At 39.0% G+C, this 25,194-nt stretch overlaps 1 protein-coding gene across 1 annotated transcript in view; it reads left to right on the top strand.

Moving 5' to 3' along the window:
• Window positions 1-2,880: 2,880 nt before the first annotated feature.
• The window catches only part of LOC148113945 (leukocyte immunoglobulin-like receptor subfamily A member 3), a 39,050-nt gene continuing 16,736 nt past the window's right edge, over window positions 2,881-25,194 (top strand). Inside the window, exons 1-6 of the mRNA XM_087893900.1 lie at window positions 2,881-2,926; window positions 3,054-3,089; window positions 18,354-18,653; window positions 20,850-21,131; window positions 22,311-22,367; window positions 24,278-24,328. Coding sequence (XP_087750026.1) covers window positions 2,896-2,926; window positions 3,054-3,089; window positions 18,354-18,653; window positions 20,850-21,131; window positions 22,311-22,367; window positions 24,278-24,328 — 757 coding nt within the window. The 5' untranslated portion in view covers window positions 2,881-2,895. The remainder of the gene's footprint in view (window positions 2,927-3,053; window positions 3,090-18,353; window positions 18,654-20,849; window positions 21,132-22,310; window positions 22,368-24,277; window positions 24,329-25,194) is intronic.

Raw genomic sequence — 25,194 nt, forward strand, 5'->3', positions numbered from 1 at the left:
CTAAATCCTTCATGGAGGAAACTTCACAAGAATAATGCAGAGTTAAACTTTTGGTATTTGAAGCACTGAATTGGTTTGGATGGACTGAGAAGCAGAAACAATGGGAGTTTGTATGTCTCTTTATTGAAAGCACTTAAATTAAACAAGAAAGTGTATTTTTGACCTTTCTACTTATTTGGCCAATTCTTTAGATTCAGGTTATAGACTCGGGTGGATTCTTTTGGGTCCTATGCAGAGTTCAGTTGAATGCCTGGTAAGTTACTACAACAGGAAACCATCAGATATTTGAAGTAATTACCCAAGCAGTTCTCACTAATAGGGATCATTGTTGCTGCTCCTCTTTTGTCATATCAATGGGCAAAAACGATCAGCCATTTTTGGGTAGTGCATAGGTAGTCCTCAACTTGCGACCACAATTGGAACCAGAATATCCATTGCTAAGCAAGGCAGTTGTTCAGTTATCCCTGATTTTTTGCCACAATTGTTAAGCAAATTAATATATGTTATCTTAAATATTTTCTCCATTACCATTACTATGTTTATCCAATATGGTTTAGCATATTTACAAGATGACCACATATGATAAAATGTATGTCTCAGCTTGCTTGGCCACATTGTGCTGAGTTGCCACAAAGTACTCAAACGTGCTGGAATGCTGGTCAAAGGCAGGTTTATTACAGCTACAAGCCGGCTACAAGACAAATGGAGTTCTACAAGTTTAAAGTTGGCACAGAGAGCTTCTGTTTCTGAGCACCCATTTTCAAGGCAACTCCACGCCCCCAATCACTCAGGTTCAAAGTAAATTTTAAACCATTGCTCTCCCATATATCTAGCATTATGTTATACCCAAATTTTGTTGCCCATTTTACCATACAATCTTTGACATATTCATCTTCCAGATTCATCTTAAGCAACATTTTGTATACTTTAGCAATCAAGTGGTCGATCATCTCCAGAACATAAGTTGATATCCAGTTCAGATTTAGCTCCTGCAAATGCAAAACCTTTAATCAAGTTTAAATCTTTCAGAAATTCCATAATAATTAAACCAATCACAAACAAATCCTCACTAGTTGTTCTCTTGTTTTTATCTTAAGTCCCTTTTTTTTCAAATATCAATAAATAAATCCCAATATACCATTCATTTATATACCAATAGCATCTCTTTTCTATATAGTGCTTCACGGGATGATAACCAAAGTGGTACTTTGTCAGCCAATCTTCTTTTATATTTCCACCATATTTTCCCAATTGATTGCCTAATAATATGATTCCTAAAACTAGGGTTAACTTTTACTTTATCATGCCATAAGTAAGCATCCCACCCAAATCTCAAATCAGAACCTTGAGATCTAATCACCTTAGACTTAGGGTCTAACCACCTTATGTTTTTCAAAGTTATCCAACCTTTTAACCATTCCAAACAATCATAATATAATCTAAGATCCGGCAATTCCTTTCCCTTTAGCATCCTGTAAAAGATTATATTTAATTCTTGGTTTTTTATTTTACTTTGCATTTAGTCTATTTTTTTTCCTTCTTTGAATGACCCTGTAATCCCTTGCATTAGGATAGAGTTGGGGTGACTGAATGGCGCTGAGCGTTTACTGGCAAGATGCCCTTCCTGGCACCTATGAGGAGTTTGCAGCAGATATTTTATCTTTGTGCCCGAAGAGAGAAGTATCTCCCGCTACCTAGGATTGAACTCACAGCCTGTGAGGCAAGAGCTCCATCTCTAGGCCATCGCTTGCTTTATTTTGCATTTAAGGTATACTTATTTAAAAATTGAGAGAAAAAAAAAGATTGTAGCTGCTAGCTGGGTGCCAACTGTCATGATAGGGGCTGGGGACTAGGTGGCCCTTTGGATGTTTATTTATTTATTGATTAGTTCAATTTATATGCCACCCTCCTCCGAAGACTCAGGGCGGCTTACAATGCACTTATAGCAATAGCCTTCATTCTTTTGTATATACCTGCTTATTAGGGCTTTTGGCCCCCCATAAGTGGTGTTTCTACAAAGTCAGCTTATTGCCCCCACAATCCGGGTCCTCAATTTACCTGCCTCAGAAGGATGGAAGGCTGAGTCAACCTTGAGCCTGGTGAGATTTGAACTTTCACTAATTGCAGGCAGTTGGCAGCTAAGTGCTACATAACAGCACTTAGTCCGCTGCACCACCAAGGCTCTTGGTGTTGAACAACAGATCCCAGGATGTGTCATACTTGATCCATCATGCTACAGTTGCTGAGAATGGTACTCTTCAGAGATGTCACACCAGCTGTTCTTCACTTCTGCATTTGTTACTGGGATTAATGATGATTGGTGGGTTTTTTTTTTTTAGCAATAAAAATAGCTTCTGCATGCTTTGTGCAATCTTTCATGTTTTTCAGAGTATAATTTTCCTTCTCTTTACAGAACAGGACATCATCCACCAAAGTGGGTGCTTGTTAACACCATCTCACCCACTTTGGAATCAGTCTCACAGAGGATGATGAAGAAGAAGAAAACACTAAGCCAGATGCCCTCCATTACAGAAGTCATAATTCTTTTCATGAGAAAAGTGAAGCTCTTGATGCTGCTAAAGAGGGGGGAAAAATAATTCACTTATCAGTTTCATCTTGAAAAATCCTTACAAATGTGGGTGTATGTAGCTCATTCCTTCCCATTGGTACATTTTATGCTTCTTTTGCAATAGAAAAACGGGATGTGGTTTTGCAGATGACAAGGACTGTTGACTGTGAACAACACCAAAGTGAGATCTCAAAGAGGTCATGATTAGACACTAGTCCAGTTCATGCTGTGTGTTAGGAGGTACAAATCTTCAGTGGGGACTATTTTCTGCACATGAGAAGAGCTGAGAAGACTATCCTGGTTATAGGGCTGAGGGAACTTTGAAGATGAAGCTATCCCTCAATGTCTTCTTCTTTGGTTGGTACCTGACATGGAAGGGAAAGAGAATCATATATGATGTTTGATGGAGGGGAGGGGGGGGAGACTCAACATTGCTTCCTATTTCTTGGTGGCTGTGCTTCTAATGGCCTGATCTTCTTTCCAGGATGGTGTTTGGCCAGGCAGTGTTGGATTTCTAGAGGTGAGTCAATGCGGTGGAAGTTTTTTACACCTTTTTCCCTAAATGCTGGGAAGTTCTGGGGGTTGACTTTCTGGATCCTTATGGATCATCTGAAATAACTGTTATATAATTGTTTATACTTGGAGGATTTGAGCTTAGACAGAGGCGTAATGTAAGCACTCCAACAAGTAGACACTTCCACTGACAAATATTTTAATCCTAGGAGTTGACCTCAAGGGTCTCCAAGGTATTTAATTCAACAGTCTCTTCTGCAGTAAAGTTTGGAAGGAATCCCTTGCTCTTTAGATTTTGGGGAGAACATCTTTCCCAGTCTTTCTTGGAAACATATTTATTTATTAAATTTATATTTTTCCCAGTTCACTGTTGAGTGTCTCTGGGACGGGTCATGACTGAATTGGCTCAAAATTCTTAATTGGTCCCATTAAAGTTGGTGGTTGCATCTATACTATGCATAAAGCTCAGCTACTTTTAATTTTTCTTTTGTCTTTTATACTGTGTCCATAAATGGATCTCAGTCTTGCTCTTTTAACCATTTAGTCACGTCCAACTCTTGGCAATTTTATAGGCAAATGCTTTCCATGCTGCTCTGTCAAGTACAGCTTCTTTTAATTATGGGATGTTTAACTTTGTATCAGATTTGATGTTAACAAACCAGTGTGCTCTTTGTTGCCCCTTCTTCTTGTTCCACTAACCATTCCCAGCATCATTGACTTCCCCAATGAATTTGCATGCATTATGACTTTAGCTTCTAGTGATGTGTCTGGTTTTATATCATTCATTTTATATCGCCTTTATATCATATCATTTTATATCGCCTCTCTGCTAGTTACTCTATCTGTCCATGGTATATGCAATAATATATCGCCAGCACCACAGTTCAGGATCTCAGTTTATTTAATTAGATTATCAGATATTCAAATTGAGCTATGTATGCATCAGGGTGCTTCTGTGTCAGCATAATTTGGAGAGAACCTATTTAAAAGAAGTTGTGGTGATGTTTATGTGTATCTTTGCTGCACTTTTGGTGTTTTGTGTATAGCTTACTGTGTGCAGTTTGCAAATGATGACAATATGAATGATTGGCAGTGAATATTTGAATGTCTCATAAATCAAAGAGTATTAATCTGAAAATTAATGTACCAAGGGCCAGGCAGGCTGTATTTGACAAAGTAAATAGAGTGATGAACTGCAAGTGATGATGAAAAATTATATCAAGTAGAAAATTATATGTATATTGATAAAAAGTGTTATGGCTGAAGTGGAAAGAGAATTTATTTCCATGACTTCTTGCCCTGAACATGGAAACATGACAGGATCAAGTTCAGTCTCCCACTTTACATAATCCCCTCAGATTCTCCCCAAAACTGTTCCTACCTCTAAACAACTCCCACTCCGATATAATCCTTTCCTTGGTGATATAAATGACCCCATAAAAAAGGTGCCAGGCTTTGAACTACCACATCAGGAATGAACAATTCTGAATAGGATTCACACCTTACATGATGTCTATGAGACTCTCCGTATAAATGAGGTATAGTATCCTCCCATCAATGTGATTGCGGGATCCAACGGCAAACTGTAGATCAGATGACCGGCAGTAAACTGAAGGCATTTACTGGTCCAGTATCTGATATATTTTTTTTACTATAACTGATGTTGCACTTCTAGACATATGTATTTGAACAACAATCTAATGTTAAAATATATTTTGCTAGTCCATGTATGATATGCCATATCTATTTATATAAAAAAGGCTGTATGTATGTATGTTCCAGTACAATGTTGGAACGCCTCGAGCAATTTCAACCAGACTTGGTACATAGATGACTTACTATCTGGAAACAACTACTGTGGGGATAAGATACCCCTGGTGTGTGTGTGTGTGTGTGTGTGTGTGCATGTTCAAGCATAACTATGGAATGCCTGGGCCATTAAGGAGAGTGAGCGCAGCATCCTAGAGTGGCAATTGTTTGTGAAGTTATGGGAGGGGGAAGGGAGAGCCTGGGCTGTTAAGGAGAGCAAATGTGGTGTCCTAGAGTGGCAATTGTTTGTGATGTCAGTTTTTTCGCAGCTTCCTCTGGAAAGGCAGCTGTGACATTCGCCCTCCTGTGGAACAATGGGGAAGCGCCTGATGGATTTGGGGCAAAGTGGAGGATGAGAAAAGAAAAACGGGCCTTCCCCACCCACCCAGCCACCGAGGTCCTGGCCTTCTGGTGGGCCCAGAAGGCCTGAAAATCAGCTGGCTGGTGCGGGCATGCGCACCGGAGATGAGCTCGTGTGCCCACCGATATGGCTACGTGTCCCACCTGTGTAAGGTGACCAGATTTTAACATTGGTAAAGAGGGACATTGTGGGCGTGGCTTATTTTGTGGGCGTGGCTAGCTGGTCATGTGACTGGGTGGGCGTGGCTATGTGTATAGGGTAAGGTGAACAGATTTTAACATTGGTAAGAAGGACACCATTGTGGGCGCGGCTTATTGTGTGGGCGTGGCTTGGAGGCCATGTGACTGGGTGGGCGTGGCTAGCTGGTCATGTGACCCGGTGGCCATGGCTATGTGTATAGGGACTACTCAGAGGGCTGAAAAGTCATTTCTGACAGGTCCTCACACTTTTGACTGGTCCTCACACTTATGACCATCCTCACATTTATGCCCGTGCAGCATTCTTAACAACCATGTCACTCATTTCACAACTGCTTCTCTTCACCATGGTGACAAGATAGGGCAAAAACGTAAAATGTGAGGACAGTCGTAAGTTCGAGGACTGGTCAAAAGTGCGAGGACCAGTCAAAAATAACTTTTTCAGCCCTCCGAGTAGTCCATATGCACAAAAGGACTAACCAGAGGGCTGAAAAAAGTCATTTCTGACAGGTCCTCGCACTTTTGACTGGTCCTCACACTTATGACCATCCTCACATTTATGCCCGTGCAGCATTCTTAACAACCATATCACTCATTTCACAACTGCTTCTCTTCACCATGATGACAAGATAGGGCAAAAATGTAAAATGTGAGGACAGTCGTAAGTTCGAGGACTGGTCAAAAGTGTGAGGACCAGTCAAAAATAACTTTTTCAGCCCTCTGAGTAATCCATATGCATAAAAGGATACAGTAATAGAGAGGGATGAAGGAAGGGAAGGGAAATTAGAGTAGGAGTGACGGTAAGAGAGGGAGGAAGAGAGGAGGAGAAGGAGAAAGGAAGAGGAAATAGGCAGGAGGAGAAGAGGGTGGGGGGAAGAGAAAGTAAGAAGGAAAGAAAAGAGAGGTGGTATGTTTGAGGAGAAAGATTGCTGTACAATAAAAAAGATGAAAGGGAAGAAAGCCAACCCCAAACAAATATAAAGATATTAAGATAAAGAATGAATTGTTAAACTTTAAAGAATAAAAGAGAACAAATATGAATAAATAGCAATAATTAGAAACACACATACAAATATACAATGTATTTTCTTTGAACAGAATATTTGGCTGGTTCACAAATTTAAACAGTGTTTAGTCATTTCAATTAAATTTACAATTTCTATATTTCCTTTTTGCCATATTTATTCCTCATCTATTTTTTTAAAAAAACAATATTACCCTTCATCCTCATCTCTAATCTTAATCAAATTCAATTTTTCCCTTCTATTCTATATTATACCCCTTCCCATTGTCATCTATTTTTATATCCATCCTCACATTGGTTAATTATGTAATATTAGTTGTTTAATATAAATTCAACATTTTAATATAAATCAATTAGTTATATAACTACCTTTTTTGTATATTAATCAATATGAACATGAATATTCCAATTATTTCCATGCAATCCAATTTCTTACAAATCAATTAATTATATTTACCAATAATAATAAACTAAATAATTTCCCCCATATATTCCTCCAAACCACAACTTAACCATTTCTGCTTTCAACACAGTATACAATTAATAGTATCTCAATTATTACAATTCCCTAGTTAAAAAGAGCTTTTTTTTCTTTTGTGTTTTAAAATCTTGAATCTAAAATCTTGAATTTAAAATCTCTTTTGCCCTAAATAATTTCCCATTGTTTGCACCTACCTTTTTTGGTGAGGAAAAGGAAAATAAATCTGCTGCCTAATTTTCCAACATTGCAAGCAAACAGCAAAGCCAACAGCCTGTTTTACTTTCAGTTTCATTTTGAGCTTGGTTTGCACAAAGAGAAAAAAAAACTGCTGAGCAATTTAGCAAGAGCAGAGCCCTGCGCAAATCAGCTGAGAGGGGGAAGCTGAGCTAATCAACGTAGGGCGGCCCTTTGAAGCCCCGCGGCAAGAGTTTAAACAGGTTTTTTCTCTCTAGCCATCAGCGGGGACTCAGGAGGCAGCCGGGACTCAGGAGGCAGAATGAAAAATCGGGACTTTTTTAAAACGCCGCGGGACGCGGGACAAATTGCTCAAAAGCGGGACTGTCCCGCCAAAAGCGGGACGTCTGGTCACCTTACACCTGTGGCACGCGTGCCATAGGTTCGCCATCACGGTATTATACTCTGTTCCTTTTCCTTTGTAATCTGAAACTAAATTACTCTTCTTTCAAAAAGTGTAATTTTCTTCTTCAGAATTCTACTCCATCTTTCTCATTCGCAACAGTTTCATAAAGATGGAAAATGGACGGAGAACTTTTATGAGGTATAAGTCCTGGGAGAAACTAAGCATATGGCTTGCTCTGAAGAATGAATGTCAAAAGAAGTCAAAATAGCAATTTTTGATGTTGGAGAGGACAATGACAAACAAGTCCCAATTCTCTCTGTTACAATGATCACATTGAGCACAGTATGAAGCACACTGAGGTTTTACCATAAAATTTACAAGGAATGAGGATGAAATCAGAAAAGGAAAAAAGAAGGATAAGCAAAAATGTTCCATTGAGAGGAAGGGAAGAAATAGAAGGAATTGTGATAAGATGAAGTTGATTAGATCCTGAATAAATGAAAAGTGGTACATTTAAAGAACAAAGTTCCTTAAATCCTTAAGCCATTTAGTGAAAGCAAAGATAGTGGTTTGTAAGAAGAGACAGTGGTATAATGAATCATATAGTGATAAACCTGATTTACATTCCTTTTCCTCATCTCCTACCTCTATTGGGTTGGCTTATTACATTAATCTGCTTTTGCTGTGCTTTGCATACAATTCCTTCGCTCAATGAATATGTATTTGTGATCATATGTTAGCACTCCAGACCAAGGGAAGTCTTGCCAATTTCAAATTCTACTGAGCACTTTAATTGTGTCTTAGAGTTAAACATGGAGGGAAAATTCCAGTATATATCTGTGTAATCCCATCTATGTGTGAAGAAATAATATTGCTTTTTAATTACTCTTATAATTTGCAATATCATTTGGAAACTGATTTGGATGTGATGAAAATTAGGGAGGTTTGTAGGAACAGAAATATACAGAATAGTATATTGAATTCTCTAGGTATAAAGGTGATTTAGTTGTATTTTCTTTCCTATTCTTTTATCTCCCACAACTAATACGCTTCATGGTCTTTTTCTGGTTTTTGCATGAAGTTCCTCATCTCTTTGGGTATATATCTCACCTTTTAACTGTGTTCAGGGGATCCTAATTCTGGAGCTAAGCATGAAGAAAATATTCCTATAGAAACCTGTCCTGAGGTTGTTTACTTTCAAAGAGAATTTTTTCAAGGAGAGTAAATGACAGGTGTGTTCATTTCAAAGCCAAATGCCTGGTTTCGAGTTCAAAATAGCACAGATTGGTCTGTTTTGAAATAAACAGACTTCAGATTTGAAATGTTTGATTCATCATTACTAGAAATATCTCTATGAGAGAGAGAGAGAGAGAGAGAGAGAGAGAGAGAGAGAGAGAGAGAGAGAGAGAGAGAGAGGAAATGAAAGGGAGGGCAAAAAGAATGCCCTCAAAAATAATTCAGATCTGAATTATTTCATATAGAAAGAAAGACCAGCTGGTTTTGACCAATAACAGAAGTTGGGCATAGGTTATATATTTAAAAAAAAACCTCTGGATGTTGCAATCTATGTAAGATGTCCTAGAATAAATAATAAATAGAATAAATAATAAATACATAAAGCAGAACTAGAAAATGTGAAATATAAAATATTTAATAAACTAGAGGTTGGTGATATTGTTGAGACTGTAGAAAGAATGCAGAGAAGAGCAACAAAGAAGATTAGGGGACTGGAGGCTAAAACATATGAAGAACGGTTGCAGGAACTGGGTGTGTCTAGTTTAATGAAGAGAAGGACTAGGGGAGACATGATAGCAGTGTTCCAATATCTCAGGGGCTGCCACAAAGAAGAGGGAGTTCAAGCTATTCTCCAAAGCACCTGAGGGCAGGACAAGAAGCAACAGGTAATCAAGGAGAGAAGCAACTTAGAACTAAGGAGAAATTTCCTGACAGTTAGAACAATTAATAAGTGGAACAACTTGCCTGCAGAAGTTGTGAATGCTCCAACACTGGAGATTTTTAAGAAGATGTTGGATAACCATTTGTCTGAAGTGGTGTAGGGTTTCCTGCCTGGGCAGGGGGTTGGACTAGAAGACCTCCAAGGTCCCTTCCAACTGTTACTCTATTCTATATGGAGTAAGGTCTTCTCTGGTTTAATAGAATAGAATAGAATAGAATAGAATAGAATAGAATAGAATAGAATAGAATAGAATAGAATAGAATAGAATAGAATTTTTTATTGGCCAAATGTGATTGGACACACAAGGAATTTGTCTTGGTTCATATGCTCTCAGTGTACATAAAAGAAAAGATACATTCATCAAAAATCATAAGGTACAACACTTAATAATACTTCATAAACACATTTTCCCTATGTGCACAGGGACTACTCAGAGGACTGAAAAAGTTATTTTTGACCGGGCCTCACACTTTTGACCGGTTCTCACACTTACAACTGTCCTCACATTTTACATTTTGCGCTCTATTTTGTCACCGTGGTGAAGAGAAGCAGTTGTGAAATGAGTGACATGGTTGTTAAGTATGCTGCAACGGGCATAAATGTGAAGATGGTCATAAGTGTGAGGACCGGTCAAAAGTGCAAGAACCAGTCAGAAATGACTTTTTTCAGCCCTCTGAGTAGTCCCTATGCACATAGCCACACCCACCCAGTCACATGACCAGCCAGCCATGCCCACCCGGTCACATGACCACTAAGTTGTGCCCCCAAATAAGCCACACCCACAGAACAGTTTTTTTAAAAAAAATCCCACCACTGCGTTTAACAGGTCAGTGGTGCTATCCTCGCCTTTTGTAAGTGCCACTCCAAGAGAGGCAGTCCGGGTCTGCGGGATTCCCTCAAGGGAAATTTAGAAGCCAGTTTCAAAGGTTCACCTGCAGCCCCTTAAGTCGTGTGCCATGGTTTAGGAAACTATAAAGGCTAATTTCATGTAATGTGCGAAGCCCAGGCCAAACAAGCCCCGAGGCTGTTTAGCGAGTAAATCCAATCCACCACATGCTATTTCTGAAGATGAACGTGGAAAACCACCCTATATTCTTGTGAATGCCCGATGAGACTACAGCCAGCTTGCTTTTTTAACCACCTAAGTCATGGTTGTTCCAAAAGCGCTTTTCCAAAAGGCAACTGAACTACCTTGGTTGTTTTCTTGAAAATGTTTTGCTTCTCATCCAAAAACTGAAGAAGCTTCTTAGATGAAAACAAACCATTTTCAAATTTTGGAAAAGCATCTTTGCATCCACAGATCTATCTTGATTTCACCATAATCCCCGGGGAAGAGCTCTAAATTATAGTGAAGGGAATAGTAATAAATAGATAGAAACTTCTTGTTCTATAGAAGTTGGTTCTATTGTTTTATATAGAACAAATATATATATATATTTGTCGTGAAAATATAAATTTCATATATATATATATATATGTTATGCTGCTGTAAAAGAATTTCCTTTTAATTGTTAAGCATCTGTAAGAACATATGCCTGCAATCAATTGCATCCTTCCTGCATTAAGATCTAAATCCTCGATAAATCCTTTTCCTTCTTCCATAAAATGTCACCCCGTTTCCTCCAGGAATTGGCAGGTATCTCTTGGCTCACCTATCTCAAACTACCAGAGCAATCCACACACCTTTTGTACTGTTAATAGGGGACCAAGTGGCTAATTAGGAAGATAAAAGGAGGAAAAGATAACGAAAGATAAACAGTGCAGGAAGATGTAAATCATAAATTAGATTATATGACTGACTTTTATAATGTAGTTAGATTATATGACTAGAGTAATAAGAATCCAGAATTTTAACTTTGATCAAAGAATAAAGTCTGTTTTCTTTGGTTTTCAAGCCTCCGTTTAAGTCTTTGTTTTGGTTCATTTTTGGCTTAAGCATATTGCCAGACTTTACAATAGGAGCCTATTGTAGGATGGGGGAAATCCTCTTAGGGGAAACTAGGATCGTGACCACCTAGTCACGCCCACCCAGTTACATGACTGCCAAGCCAGCCCACCCAGTCACATGACTGCCAAGCCATGCCCACCAAATAAGCCACGTTCCAGAACCAGTAGTAAAAAAATTTGAAACCCACCACTGGAATTATGGTATTGAATGCTGGACTAAAGTCTACAAAGAGGACCCTTGCGCAGGTCTTTGGAGATTCAAGATGTTGTAGGATGTAGTGCAGAGCCATATTAACAGCATCATCTGTTGATCTATTTGCTTGATATGTAAATTGCATCAGGTCTAACAGCGGATCCATTATGGTTTTCAAGTGGACAGCACTAGCCTTTCAAAGGTTTTCATGACTTCAGGTGTTAGAACTGTTGCAATATTTTTAGGATCAGACTCAATAATAATAATTAGAGTTATAGGTTCAAATATATTTCTCTTTAATTATAGTAGGCATTCTATATTCACTGAATATTCACAGATAGAAGCCAGGAAAATGGCGAAGGTGGCTCCTTATATATACAAAGGGTGGAGCCAAGAGTGGGAGTGGTGAATTATGAATACATTAAGAAACAAAGAATAAGTTAACCCCTGATATCCCATATATACATTATTTACACATTAGGGAATAAGGCATTTACATCTGACAAATCCCCCTCTAAATGCCGGTTCGCTATACAACACCAATTACATTCAGATTCAGGACAATATAATACATACAATTTGGAAGTTAAATATTTGTGCTGTTTAGAAGGTAAAGGCTTCGTCAATATGTCAGCCAATTGTTCAGAGGTATCGCAATGTACTGCTTTGATAAATCCATCTTGGGACAATTGTCTCACATGCTTAAATTTTATATCTATATGCCTGGATCTTTGACCAATGGCATCGGATCTAGATATTTCAATGGCCGCTTTATTGTCTTCATGCATAACAAAAGGCAAAGCAGGTTTTTTCCAAACATCTGAAATTAAATCATTAAACCATACAAGGTTATTTGCAGCTTTGGATAAACAAACATACTCCGCTTCTGTGGTTGAAGTGGCTACCAATTCTTGTTTACCAGTGTACCAGTAAACTGGACAGTCATTTAACAGAAAAATATAACCAGAAGTACTTTTTCTGCATGATGTATCTCCAGCCCAATCCGCATCTGCGTAACAAGTAAGTCTTGGTTCTTTGTTATCACTAGGCTCTAATACTAGACAAAAGTCTAATGTACTTTTCAGATATCTTAAAATTCTTTTGACAGCTTCCCAGTGATACATTGTTGGTTTACTAACGTGCCTTGATAATAAATTGAGTGGTAATGCAATATCTGGTCTGGTCCAATTAGATATATAAAGAAGTGAACCTATGACTGATCTATAGAATGTATTATCCTTGAATTCAGGGGAAGATTCATCAGTATTTCTAAGGAAATCAGTTTGCATAGGAGTGTCACAGGGTTTGGCATTGTTTAAATTGCATTTGTTTAGAAGTTCAATAATCTTATCTTTCTGAGTAAGTTTGAAACCCTTTCTAGTTTTGTTAATTTGTACACCAAGGTATTTGTTTATTTTACCTAGAGATTTCAACGAGAAATGTTCATTTAACTTGTTTACAAAGATTTCTCTTCTCTCTCTGTGTTTTCCTATATATAAAATATCATCTACGTAAATCAATACAAACTCAACTTGATCATCACTCTTTTTGACAAAGAAACAGTTATCAGCAGTGGTAGCGTTGAAATCCATGGTTTTAAGTACTTTTACCAAGCAATCGTACCATCTTTTGCCAGATTGCTTTAATCCGTATAAGCTCTTGTTCAATAGCCAAATTTCATTTTTATTAGTGTATTGACTGTGAGGTGCTCTTATGTATATTTCCTTATCTAGTTTTGCGTGTAGGTACGCAGTCTGTATGTCATATTGAAATACATCAAGATTGAGTGTGGATGCTACTACTAGAGCTGTTTTAACACTCTCTGTTCTTACTGTGGGGGAGTATGTGTCAGTATAGTCCTCCGGATATTTTTGTGCATAACCTTGTGCAACCAATCTAGCTTTGTATAAGATATTGCCTCCTTCTAGATTCTTAATTTTATAAATCCACCTGGTACCAATAATTGTTTTATCTTTGGGTGCAATCGCAGGTGTGAATACATTTAATCCTTGTAAGCTCTCCATCTCTTTTTTCATAGCTAGTTCCCATTTTTCTTTTTCTTCACGAGGTAGTTTTAATACTTCCTCATATGTATTAGGTGTTATTTGTTCACCATCCATATGCATTATGTAATCTTTGTATTTATTTGGTATTTGATTTCTGTTGTTCCTAATAGTTCTTTCTGGTTTGCTATGGTAGTCATGCAAATATCTTGCTTCCTTTTTTGTTAATGTGTCTGTCTTTATTTTGCGTTTACTATTTGTCCATGTTTTGGTTTTGCTTTTGCTTCTGTTAATATTTTGATTTTCTATCGTCCCTTCCTCACGAGATTTGTTATCCTTGCATTTATTCGGAAATATTTCATTAAGATGTAATTTAGACCAGTTGGCCTGTTCATGGAACACAGCTGTTCTGGAAACTATAAATTTATTATTATTATCAATGAATCTGTACCCTTTGGTGCCAGTTTCATAACCCATAAATCTTAATCTTCTGGATACGTTTTCTCCCTTTCTCCTCAATTGTTTGGGTATGTGTACGTCTGCAGTGACCCCAAATATGTGCATGTGTGCTAATTTTGGTTTCCTATTATACATCACCTCATATGGTGTCTTATTCACAATACTGGACCAGGTTCTATTTTGAGTGTAATTTGAATAATGTAGGGCTTCTGACCAAAATTGTTTGCCTAAACCAGCATCCTCTAATGTGCATCTAATCATGGTTTGTAATGTAGAATTCTTTCTCTCTGCAATCCCGTTTTGGAACGCAGAAAATGGACTAGACGTGTAATGTAACATTCCTCTATCCTTTAACCATTGGGAGAATTCCTTAGACATGAATTCACATCCCCTATCTGTCATAATTTGTTTTATTCTGATATTATGTTGTGTTTCTATGCGTTTGTAAAATTCCTTAAATTTTTGAAAGGTTTCATCCTTGTGTTTTAATGTGTAAACAAAACCATAGCGACTGTAATCGTCTACTATTGTTAGGAAGTAACGTTTTCTATAAGTGATTGATGGAGTTAATGGACCAACTAAGTCCATGTGTACTAAGTCAAAAATTTTGTTAGTTGATCTGGTGGATTTTTTTTGGCCTGGGACTAGTTTTTAATTTAGTAGATTTACATACTGAGCATTCCAAATAATTTTCACAATTTTTTATTTTGACACCTTCTGCGTGTTCAATCATTTTTTGTACTACAGGAAAACTTGCATGTCCTAACTTCCTATGTAAGATATGAGCACACTCGTCATGTATTGGTTTACCTATTTTTGGTTTCTTCTCATTGTGTGTATCTGTGTGATCATGAGATATTTTACATTCATCATTGTCACTGTTACTAATATTTTCATCATCTGCCTCAATGCAATCTTCCATATTTGAATCAATGTTATGTAACCATCTTTCTTTTGTTATCAGATAGGGTAGGCCTCCTTTAATCATCACAGTGCCTACATTAGTTTTATTCTTCTCTAAAGTTGCTTTTCCCTTTGAGAAAACTATATTGATGTCAGAATCTCTGCTTAATTTTATGACACTTAGTATGTTATGAGGTATTTCTGGTATTAACAATACCCCCTCTATTTTTCCTAGACCAGGCAAGGTCACATTCCCTCTGCCTAGTACTTGAACTTTTTCTTGATTAGCTACCTTTATTACAAACTTATCTTCTGTAAATGAAGACAATATATTTTTGTTATTAGTGGTGTGATTAGTTGCTCCAGAATCAATAAGCCAATTACTGTTCTCATTTGGTTGCGTTTTGGTGCTATCTTGTTTATTTAGTCCATTCAGTGAACCAGATTTTCTCTCTTTTGAATTTTCTCTGCCCCCTCTACTTTCTCTGTAATTTGGTGGGCTTCTATATTTATGTCTATCTGTGGAGGACTGTCTATAATTGTATTTATTTCTATATTCTGACCTATGTCTTTCTTTTGAGATTTTGGGGCAATCTCTTCTATTGTGTTCTCTGGACCCACAATTGTGGCATTTAAAGGTTTCATTATATTTTTCTTGGAAAGCTACCTTCCTAAAAGGTTTGTGTTCTGTGTGATTGCTATAACGATTTTTTCTTGAATTGTCTTCTGCTATCAATTTGTTAGATAGACTTTCTATTGACAAATATCCTAGATTGATGGTGTCTAAGTGTGACATAAAACTATCCCATGATGAATCAAGTGAGTTGATAATAACACTTTTCATTGTTTGATCTGAAATCACTTCCCCCCTCAAATGCAGCTCAGCTCTTATTTTGTTTAAAGATATTAAATGCTCACTTATGGAAACCCCTGGTTTTACTCTGGAAGAAAAGAAGTCCTTAGACATTCTTGTGGTGGTAGCTACACTATCGCTGTGAAACAAATTAAACATGCATTGAATTATTTCTGAAACAGTTAGATTTGGTTTGATGCTATGATACATTGCAGGAGACATGCTAGATATTATTAAGAAAAATGCCTTATGGTGTAAACAATCTATTTTTAAAGTCCAAGGTCTTTTTGGGGGACTAGTGATAAAGAATAGTAAATTTTCTTTCATAAAGACAACCTGTAGCTGTTGATACCATTCTTGTAAATTAATGCCATCAACTCTAAGTTTTGGGAAGTCACTGGGTAAGTTACCCACATTATTTTGTCCATTACTTACAACCTGAGGCAGTCCGTGGTCTCGCAAGTGTAGAAAATTGCAAAACGGCATGGGAATGCTCGCAACGAGTCTGCGCGGTTCTCTGGCCAGTTCAAGTCTTTCCGGACCGTCTACGTAGTTTCGCACATGCGCGTTGTTCATTTCTTCTTTGACGTCGTCGTGGAAGGTTCTCTCCATTGCAGCTCGCTCGCTCCGTTCCTCTTCAGACGAGTCGGTCTCTGGCTCGGTCTTAGGAGTTCTGATGGCGGCGACTGTTCTTTTCTTTCTTTTGGGTGCGTTGGCACTTGCTTCGGTCTGCGGTGTAGGGCGGAATCGACATGGCTCTCTGGGCTCGGGCGTCGTCGTTCTCGAAGTCAGGATGGGAGCGTGCAGGTCTTGAAGTGTCGGCTTGTTCGCTTGCTTCTTCGTTGGCGCTTTGGAAATTTTTAATTTTGGCCCGAATGCGGCAAAAAGCGTCTTCATTGCTGACTTTACTTGGGATTTCGTTAAGTCGTTTTCATTTTCTGATTCTGGCTCTTCCGAAGAGTTTGAATCCTCCTTTTCACTTTCGTTGTCTGATAACGTTTTTGGCGCCAGAAATTTTGAACTGAGCATCTTGATTGGCTCTGCTTCGCTCACTTTGGAGGCTTGTTGAAACCAAGATGGCTGCCATTCAAAATTTCGCGCGGGATCACATCTTTTCTTTTTCATAACGACTTTCTCTGTAGTCACATCACTCACAGTTTTTTGGTCTTTGGGTTTCTCTTTAGCGATGTTTTTCTCTCTCTCTGCTCCGCTGTTCTTCAGCATTTCTTGGAGGTTCGCGATGAGGCTTTCATCATTCTTCTGGCTTTTTAAAATCTTTAGTATCTCTGACCTGAGTTCGTTATTTTCTATTTCGATTTCTTCCTGGCCATCATTTTCATTTATTAGTTCTTCTTCTTCAGTGGTGTATTCTTCGGATTCTCTCGAAATCGCGTTTGTGGATTCGTTGATTATTTCTTGTTCAGTTTCTATTTCTTTGCTGTAGGCCCTGGTGTTGGGCCTATCTTTCTTAGACATTTTTAGTTATTTATTGAGTCAATTAACCATCCTCTGCTACCAGTTTGTTGCAATATTTTTAGGATCAGACTCAATAATAATAATTAGAGTTATAGGTTCAAATATATTTCTCTTTAATTATAGTAGGCATTCTATATTCACTGAATATTCACAGATAGAAGCCAGGAAAATGGCGAAGGTGGCTCCTTATATATACAAAGGGTGGAGCCAAGAGTGGGAGTGGTGAATTATGAATACATTAAGAAACAAAGAATAAGTTAACCCCTGATATCCCATATATACATTATTTACACATTAGGGAATAAGGCATTTACATCTGACAAGAACAACTGGTCTGTAGTCGTTCAGTTCCTCGATGGTGGGCTTCTTCGGCACTGGGATGATAGTAGAGCGTTTGAAGCAAGAAGGAACATAGCACATCTCTAGCAATTTATTGAAGATACGGGTGAAGATGGCGGCCAATTGGTCAGCACAGACTTTTAAGCAAGAAGGAGTTATCTTGTCTGGGCCTGGAGCTTTGCCTGGCTTTTGTCTGTGAAATAGGTCTTGCACTTCCTTTTCTATGATCACTAGGGTTGTGAACACAATGGGATGGGATCAGTTGTAGGAGGTTTGGCTGTTGTTGGTGTGTCTGAGATGGGGGTTGTGGAGATAGGTGGCTGTAGTTTTCTTTCAAACCTGCAATAAAACACGTTCAGGTCATCTGCCATTTCTAGGCTCAAACACATCAACCTATTTGTTGAACCCTATTGCAGTATATCATCAATGCTATCAAAAACCTGAAGGCATGAAAATGATAATATATGGCAACAAAATAGATATTATTACAGGTGTATTCTCTACTTAAGGGCTCCTGGTGGAAATCATTTCTTCCAAAAAGTACTGGCCTCTAAAAGTTAAGAAAAATAATGCTTCCAAACACAGAAAGAATCCTGATTTTGCCTTTAGTTGTTCCATTTCTGAGGATAAACAGATGTTCCGCCTTCCACATTTTATCCACATTTATTAATTTTTTTTGTCTTGTCCAGGTCAAATTCCTTCCACACCTTTGATATCTACCAACATCCGTGGGATGGCTTCTTTGGGAGAAGGTATCACCTTCTTCTGCAGGAGCCAGGATCATTTTCATGGAAAATTCTATCTCACCAGATCTACAAGCTCAAGTGATACAGGGGGAACTGTACAAGTTAAGGAGGCAGAATCCAATCAAGCTGCATTTTCCTTCTCCCAACTTAGCAAATCACAGGGGGGCATGTACAGCTGCAGATCTTGCCTGGATGGAGTGGGATGCTCACCTTTATGTGATAAAATCTATCTCAACCTAACAGGTGATGTCTGCTCACTAATTGTTTGATTTTCACACAACTGGCTCTAGTTTCACAATTTTGCATCAGTCAAATACCGTATTTTCCTGCGTATAAGACGACTTTTTAACATGAAAATCTTCTCAAAAGTCGGGGGTCGTCTTATACGCCGGGTGTCATTCTCCTGTAACCAGGCAGACCAGCCCGAAAGACTCTGATGAGCCTTAAATGGCTCTGGCAATCCAAGCTCTGACGATCCCAGCTTTGCCTGATAATCAGGCAACTCAGCTGGGATGCCAGAGCCATGTAAAAGGAAAAAACTTTTTTCCTTTTACGTGGCTCTGCAAACTCTGACGATCCCAGCTGAGTTGCCTGCCAATCAGGCAACACAGCTGGGATCGCCAGAGCCCAGAGCCCTGTAAAAGGAAAAAGGTTTTCCCCCTCCAGCTTGCTTACCTTAGCTGCTAATCGCAACGCTTGCCTTGCTTCGCTTGCCTGAATTCATTCCATCAGCAAGCCACTCCCTGCCTGCAATCAAGCAGGCAGGAGTTGTGGACTTCAACTCCCAGAATTCCTCAGCCAGCAAAACAAAGCTGGCTGAGGAATTCTGGGAGTTAAAGTCTACAAGTCTTAAAGTTGCCAAGGTTGGAGACCCCTGTTCTATTGGGTAAGTTTTTTTCCCCTTTGGGAACTTTAAAAAATATAGTTAATTGGGGTTTTTTTTAGTTGTTCTTTTTTAGACCTAGCCATTTAAAGTTTAGGAAGTTTTAAATTTAGTTTTCATATAAAAATAAAAATAAAATAATATTTGTGCAGCTTTCTGAGATTTAGTGTGTTTCTGTAGTGTTTCACTCTAACTATACAAACATACAAAATCTCACAAAGCTGTATGTGGAATTTTGTGTGTGTAAAGTGTGAAAGTTGTTTTTTTGGCCTTTTTGTGGCTGTGTGAGGTTTCTGCTTGTTGCAGGGGCCATTTTGGGTCTAGCACAGCTGCTTTTACATTGTGGGTGAGCCAGTTGATATTTTTTAATTTTTATTTGGTGTGCGTTGGAAGAGGGGTAGTCTTATACGGCGAGTATAGCCCAAACCCTATATTTTAACAGGAAAAGTCGGGGGTCGTCTTATACGCCCAGTCGTCTTATACGCTGGAAAATACGGGTATTTCCTTTCCCTGTCAGAGAAGTTCATAAAATAATTTTGGGCAAATTGCTCTCTCCCTCTCTCTCTCTCTCTCTCTGGTATTTTATCCTTTTTATTCATTTATAATATAAAATACAGAAATACAAAAGCAAATAATAGGAAAAATGGGGGAGGGAAAAGGGAAGAGAAAAGTGTAGAACAGATGGGGGAAAGACAGAAAAGGAATTGATTTCTGACTCCTTTTGGTGCAGTAGAATAAGACAGTAACATCAAACCTCAACTTTTGACTTTTACATAATAGTATAAACCAGCCATTTCCATTGAGCATTGGGCTCAATTGACCATTGAGCCCCAAAGAAAAGTCTATATCAACCAACAGGGTTGTTATTGGGAAGGGGAAGGAAGAGGGAGCACTCTGTATACCACTCAGATCACAGGTACAGGAGGTGGGAAATTAGCCTTTGTAATGCCTGAATGGAAAGCCAAGTTGCTTCAATTAAAATATCCATGCATTTTGCAAGAGATTTCCCTCCTGTGTCCATAGTGATGTGATCCAGATTAAAATTGGTTCATTTTCTTCTCCCTGATGTGAATTAGGTTCTTTCGCAGTCCTCCAACCCTCTGGATTGGACAAAGAGTGCCTACATGTGCATGAGGATGCCAAAACAGAAATGTGAACAGGAACTTACATCTTCCCATCAGATGTTGTTGACCCCATGAGACAATGCAGCCATTTGGGCACTTACATCATGGCACCTATAACTTCATTTTGATATCTTTTGGCTTTTATAGATGCCGTTCTCTGTAAGCTAACTTTGTTTAGTATATCACATTGAAGACACAGAATGTAAGATGAGGGAAATTTAGGTGCTTGGCCTTCGATAAAACAATATAGTGGAGAAGAAATAAATAGGCTTTCTTATAAATATTTGAAAAAAAATGTACTGAGAATGGAGAAGACGATCCTTTTTTGGCCAAAAGACTGAAAAGGGAGGGATGTTATTTGTGGCTGAATGAAGCAGGAGATATTTGCCTACAAGGATCTCTGAGGTTTCATTGAATCTTTCTCCCTTCTAGATCCCAGCCTGACCAAACCTTCCATCCAGATTTTAAATCCAGAAAATCATCCATACTTCTTCGTAAGGTGCAACGGGGGAAAACCTAGACTGACATTTGCTCTTGTGAACTCAAGGAAGCAGATACAGTACAAGGCTGCAGAGTCTGGGGAAAAGGAAGTGGATTTTCCTCTCTACTCGGCGAGGTTGAAAAAGGCAGGAAGTTATACCTGCCAGTACCACCTTGAAAGCAACCCCTTTGTCTGGTCAGTGCCAAGTGACCCGTTGGTGTTGCCTTTGAGAGGTAAGTCACCAAAACAGCATATTTCCTTTTCTCCATTTGCCCATCTGAGATGGACTGAATTTCTGGAAGATCTCAAACTGGGACAGAACTTTTAGCAATGGATACCATACAGACTGGTAATCATAAAACATTAGGCCATTGTTTTAGTAGGTTGTAGCAATAAAATTAATGTTCAGGAGAATGAGAAGAGCTAGAGAGGGTGAATAGACACACATTGCAATATTGAGGTTTATCTGCACTTTTGAGTTGTTCCATCACCATATTATAACAATGAAGGACACTGAAGGATATTGCTCCAATAGTAAGTGCTTGCAGTGACTGTCGGGGTTAAGCATGAGATTTGAATGATAATATTTTAAAGTTATCCCTTGACAGCAACTGCTGAAATTGTTTTGCCAAAGATCAGGAAATGGAAACATGGAAGGGCTGGGAATATTAGCAATGGGGGTATTCCTTTATGCAGAGGGAGGAGATGAGAAGGGACTTGGTCAAGACAGGACCTGCAAGGACCTTTAGCGGTGGATTCTACTTGCCCTTTAAAGTTGATCATCTGACCAGCTTGAGGTCAATTCCCATGTTGTGGCAATGGTGGGTTTCAAAAATTTTTACTACTGGTTCTGGTGATGTGGCTTGGTGGGCGTGGTATGGCTTGGTGGGTATGGCAGTGGAAAGATACTGTAAAATCTCCATTCCCTCGCCAATCCAGGGGCAGGTTACTGCAAAATCCCCATTTATTCCCAATCAGCTGAGATTTGGGAGGCATAAAATAGATGGGGGTGGGGCCAGTCAGAAATTTTACTACCAGTTCCTCCAAACTACTCAAAGTTTCCGCTACTGGTTCTCCAGAACTAGTCAGAATCTACTGAAACCCACCTCTGATGGTGTGGCAGTGTGCCCAGAGCAGAAAGAGCTTCCCTTGTTGGAAAACAGCTGGTGGTGGGTTAGGTTAACTCACTGTTGTTGCTCATTGGAGGGGGGTCATATGTTTTGTATAGAGTGGTGCTGGGCTTCCATCCTCATCATTTGAGGGGGGGGATTCCCTTTTCTTTGCCAATAAATGAAGATGTGTTGCAAATGTGCAAAAAAGAATCTTGGTATTTGCTAAGAGATTTCATAAGAAATATTGTTGAAATCCAAAGGACTACATGAATTCCTTCCTTGAATCCTGATTGTGTTTAGATCCCGAGATGATGAATCCCACCACGGAGACGATGCCTGGAGAGTCCGGTGGTTCAGGTGGGAATCCCCCCCATAGAGTCCCAGGGGCTAAGAAAAGGTCTGATTTTTGCCCTCATAAATAAGAATGAGGACAGTCTTTCTCCGGACTCCATTGACATTACCTGCTGAACCAATGAGAAACTGAGTAGCTGCAACATCCTAAGCATAGTTAGATTTAACTTTGGTTAATTATCCTTGGGACTAAGAACAAAGACCTTGAACCACGCCTTTGTGGAAGGGAGGGGCCTGATGAATATCTTCAAGGATGTTGTGAGGATTGTGATAAACAGAGATAAAATTGCTCAGATCGAGTCTGAGTTGGATTTTGAGGATGTGGACCAAATCTAACACAATTTCCAATTTCTTGCCTCCAATCAATGAGATATATGGGGTTTTTTAAATGATTGTATAATCCCTCCACTCAGAAATCCCTAGTGGAACATTTTCCAGAGGTAGAGATTGGTGCTCAGCCACAGAGAGGACAGGAGTGCTCAGTTTAGAGGGCTAAGTGAGCATATCTGGAAAAGCAGACGTATGCTTTGGCCAATCCCCACGATGGCTGCCTTGAGAGCTTTCTTCTTCTCAGAATAGCCACCATGATGGTTTCTCTAGTCAAAAGCCTTGATAGCCTTGGTAGCACAGCAGACTAAAGCACTGTTAAATAACACCAGCTGCCTGCAATTACTGCAAGTTCGAATCTCACCAGGCTCAAGGTTGACTCAGCCTTCCATCCTTTCGAGGTAGGTAAAATGAGGACCTGGTTTGTGGGGGTATAAAATAGAACACCGCAAAAAAGCCCTACTAAGCAGGTATATACAAAAGTATGAAGGCTATTGCTTAAAGCATTGTAAGCCGCCCTGAGTCTCCAGAAAAGGGCGGCATATAAATCAAACCAATAAATAAATAAATAAATATATAAATAAAAGATGCCCACTTCCCAAATAGCACACGGGGACTATGTCTCCTCAATACCCATTTGGGCCCCTTACAGTTTACCTCTGATTGTTCCTGTGGCCATTCCTCCACACAAAATATTGATTTTCAGTCACTTTTTCTTCTAATTGTGTTTCTTGGGCCTACGTGGAGGTGCAAATATATTCTTGAAATCAAACATGTTGCTAAGGAATATTGCTTTGTTTGGCTGCATTGCTAAAATCGTTAAAATCCAATAATTTGGATGATAATATTTTAAAGTTTATTTATTTATTATTTTATTGATTTAATTTGTCAAGTATGTATGAGAAAACAAGTAAGAACATAACATAAAAGTATATAAGTATAAACAGGTATAAATATATACATAATAAATGAGTAAGAATAAATGGGAACAGTAGGCAGGGACTGTAGGCACACTCATGTTATCCCTTGACAGCAGCTGCTGAAATTTTTTGCCAAAGATCAGGAAATATAAAACAAACAAACAAACAAACAAACAAACAAATAAATAAATAAATAAATACTCCCGGAAACACAGAAGGGGTGGGAGTATTAGCAATGGGAGTATTCCTTTATGCAGAGAGAGGAGATGAGAAGGGACTTGGTCAAGAGAGGACCTGCAAGGACCTTTAGCGATGGGCTCTGCTTATCCTCTGAAGTTGATCATCTGACCAGCTTGAGGTCGATTCCCATGGTGTGGCAGTGTGCCCAGAGCAGAAAGAGCCTCCCTTGTTGGAAAACAGCTGGTGGCGGGTTAGGTTAACTCACTGTTGTTCATTGGAGGGGGGGGTCATATGTTTTGTATAGAGTGGTCCTGGGCTTCCATCCTCATCATTTGAGAGGGGGGGGATTCCCTTTTCTTTGCAATAAATGAAGATGTGTTGCAAATGTGCAAAAAAGAATCTTGGTATTTGCTAAGAGATTTCACGAGAAATATTGTTGAAATCCAAAGGACTAAATGAATTCCTTCCTTGAATCCTGATCGTTTTTAGATCCTGAGATGATGAATCCCACCATGACGACGATGCCTGGAGGTGATTCAGGTGGGAATCCCCCCATAGAGTCCCAGGGGCTAAGAAAAGATCTGATTTTTGCCCTCATAAATAAGAATGAGGACTGTCTTTCTCCAGACTCCATTGACATTACCTGCTGAACCAATGAGAAACTGAGCAGCTGCAACATCCTAAGCATAGTTAGGTTTAACTTTGGTTAATTATCCTTGGGACTAAGAACAAAGACCTTGAACCACGCCTTTGTGGAAGGGAGGGGCCTGATGAACATCTTCAAGGATGTTGTGAGGATTTTGATAAACAGAGATAAAATTGCTCAGATCGAGTCTGAGTTGGATTTCCAATTTCCAATTTCTTGCCTCCAATCAATGAGATATATGGGGTTTTTTAAATGATTGTATAATCCCTCCTCTCAGAAATCCCTAGTGGAACATTTTCCAGAGGTAGAGATTGGTGCTCAGCCACAGAGAGGACAGGAGTGCTCAGTTTAGAGGGCTAAGTGAGCATATCTGGAAAAGCAAAAGTATGCTTTGGCCAATCCCCACGATGGCTGCCTTGAGAGCTTTCTTCTTCTCAGAATAGCCACCATGATGGTTTCTCTAGTCAAAAGATGCCCACTTCCCAAACAGCACACGGGGACAATGTCTCCTCAATATCCACTTGGCCCCCTTACAGTTTGCCTCTGATTGTTCCTGTGGCCATTCCTCCACACAAAATGTTGATTTTCACTCACTCCTTTTTGAGTAGACCGGTGCCTCCAAAAACAAATGGGAAGGCCGGTACAGCTCTGCAAGCAGTTAAAAGCCTGGTAGACCAGTACCTCTGCTAAATCCTAAAGAATTGTCACATGACCATCAAGCCACACCCACAAAATAAGCCACACCCACAGAACCGGTAGT

Source organism: Pantherophis guttatus, chromosome 4, assembly GCF_059756535.1.
Source record: "Pantherophis guttatus breed Tessera chromosome 4, ASM5975653v1, whole genome shotgun sequence".
Taxonomy (NCBI): Eukaryota; Metazoa; Chordata; class Lepidosauria; order Squamata; family Colubridae; genus Pantherophis; species Pantherophis guttatus.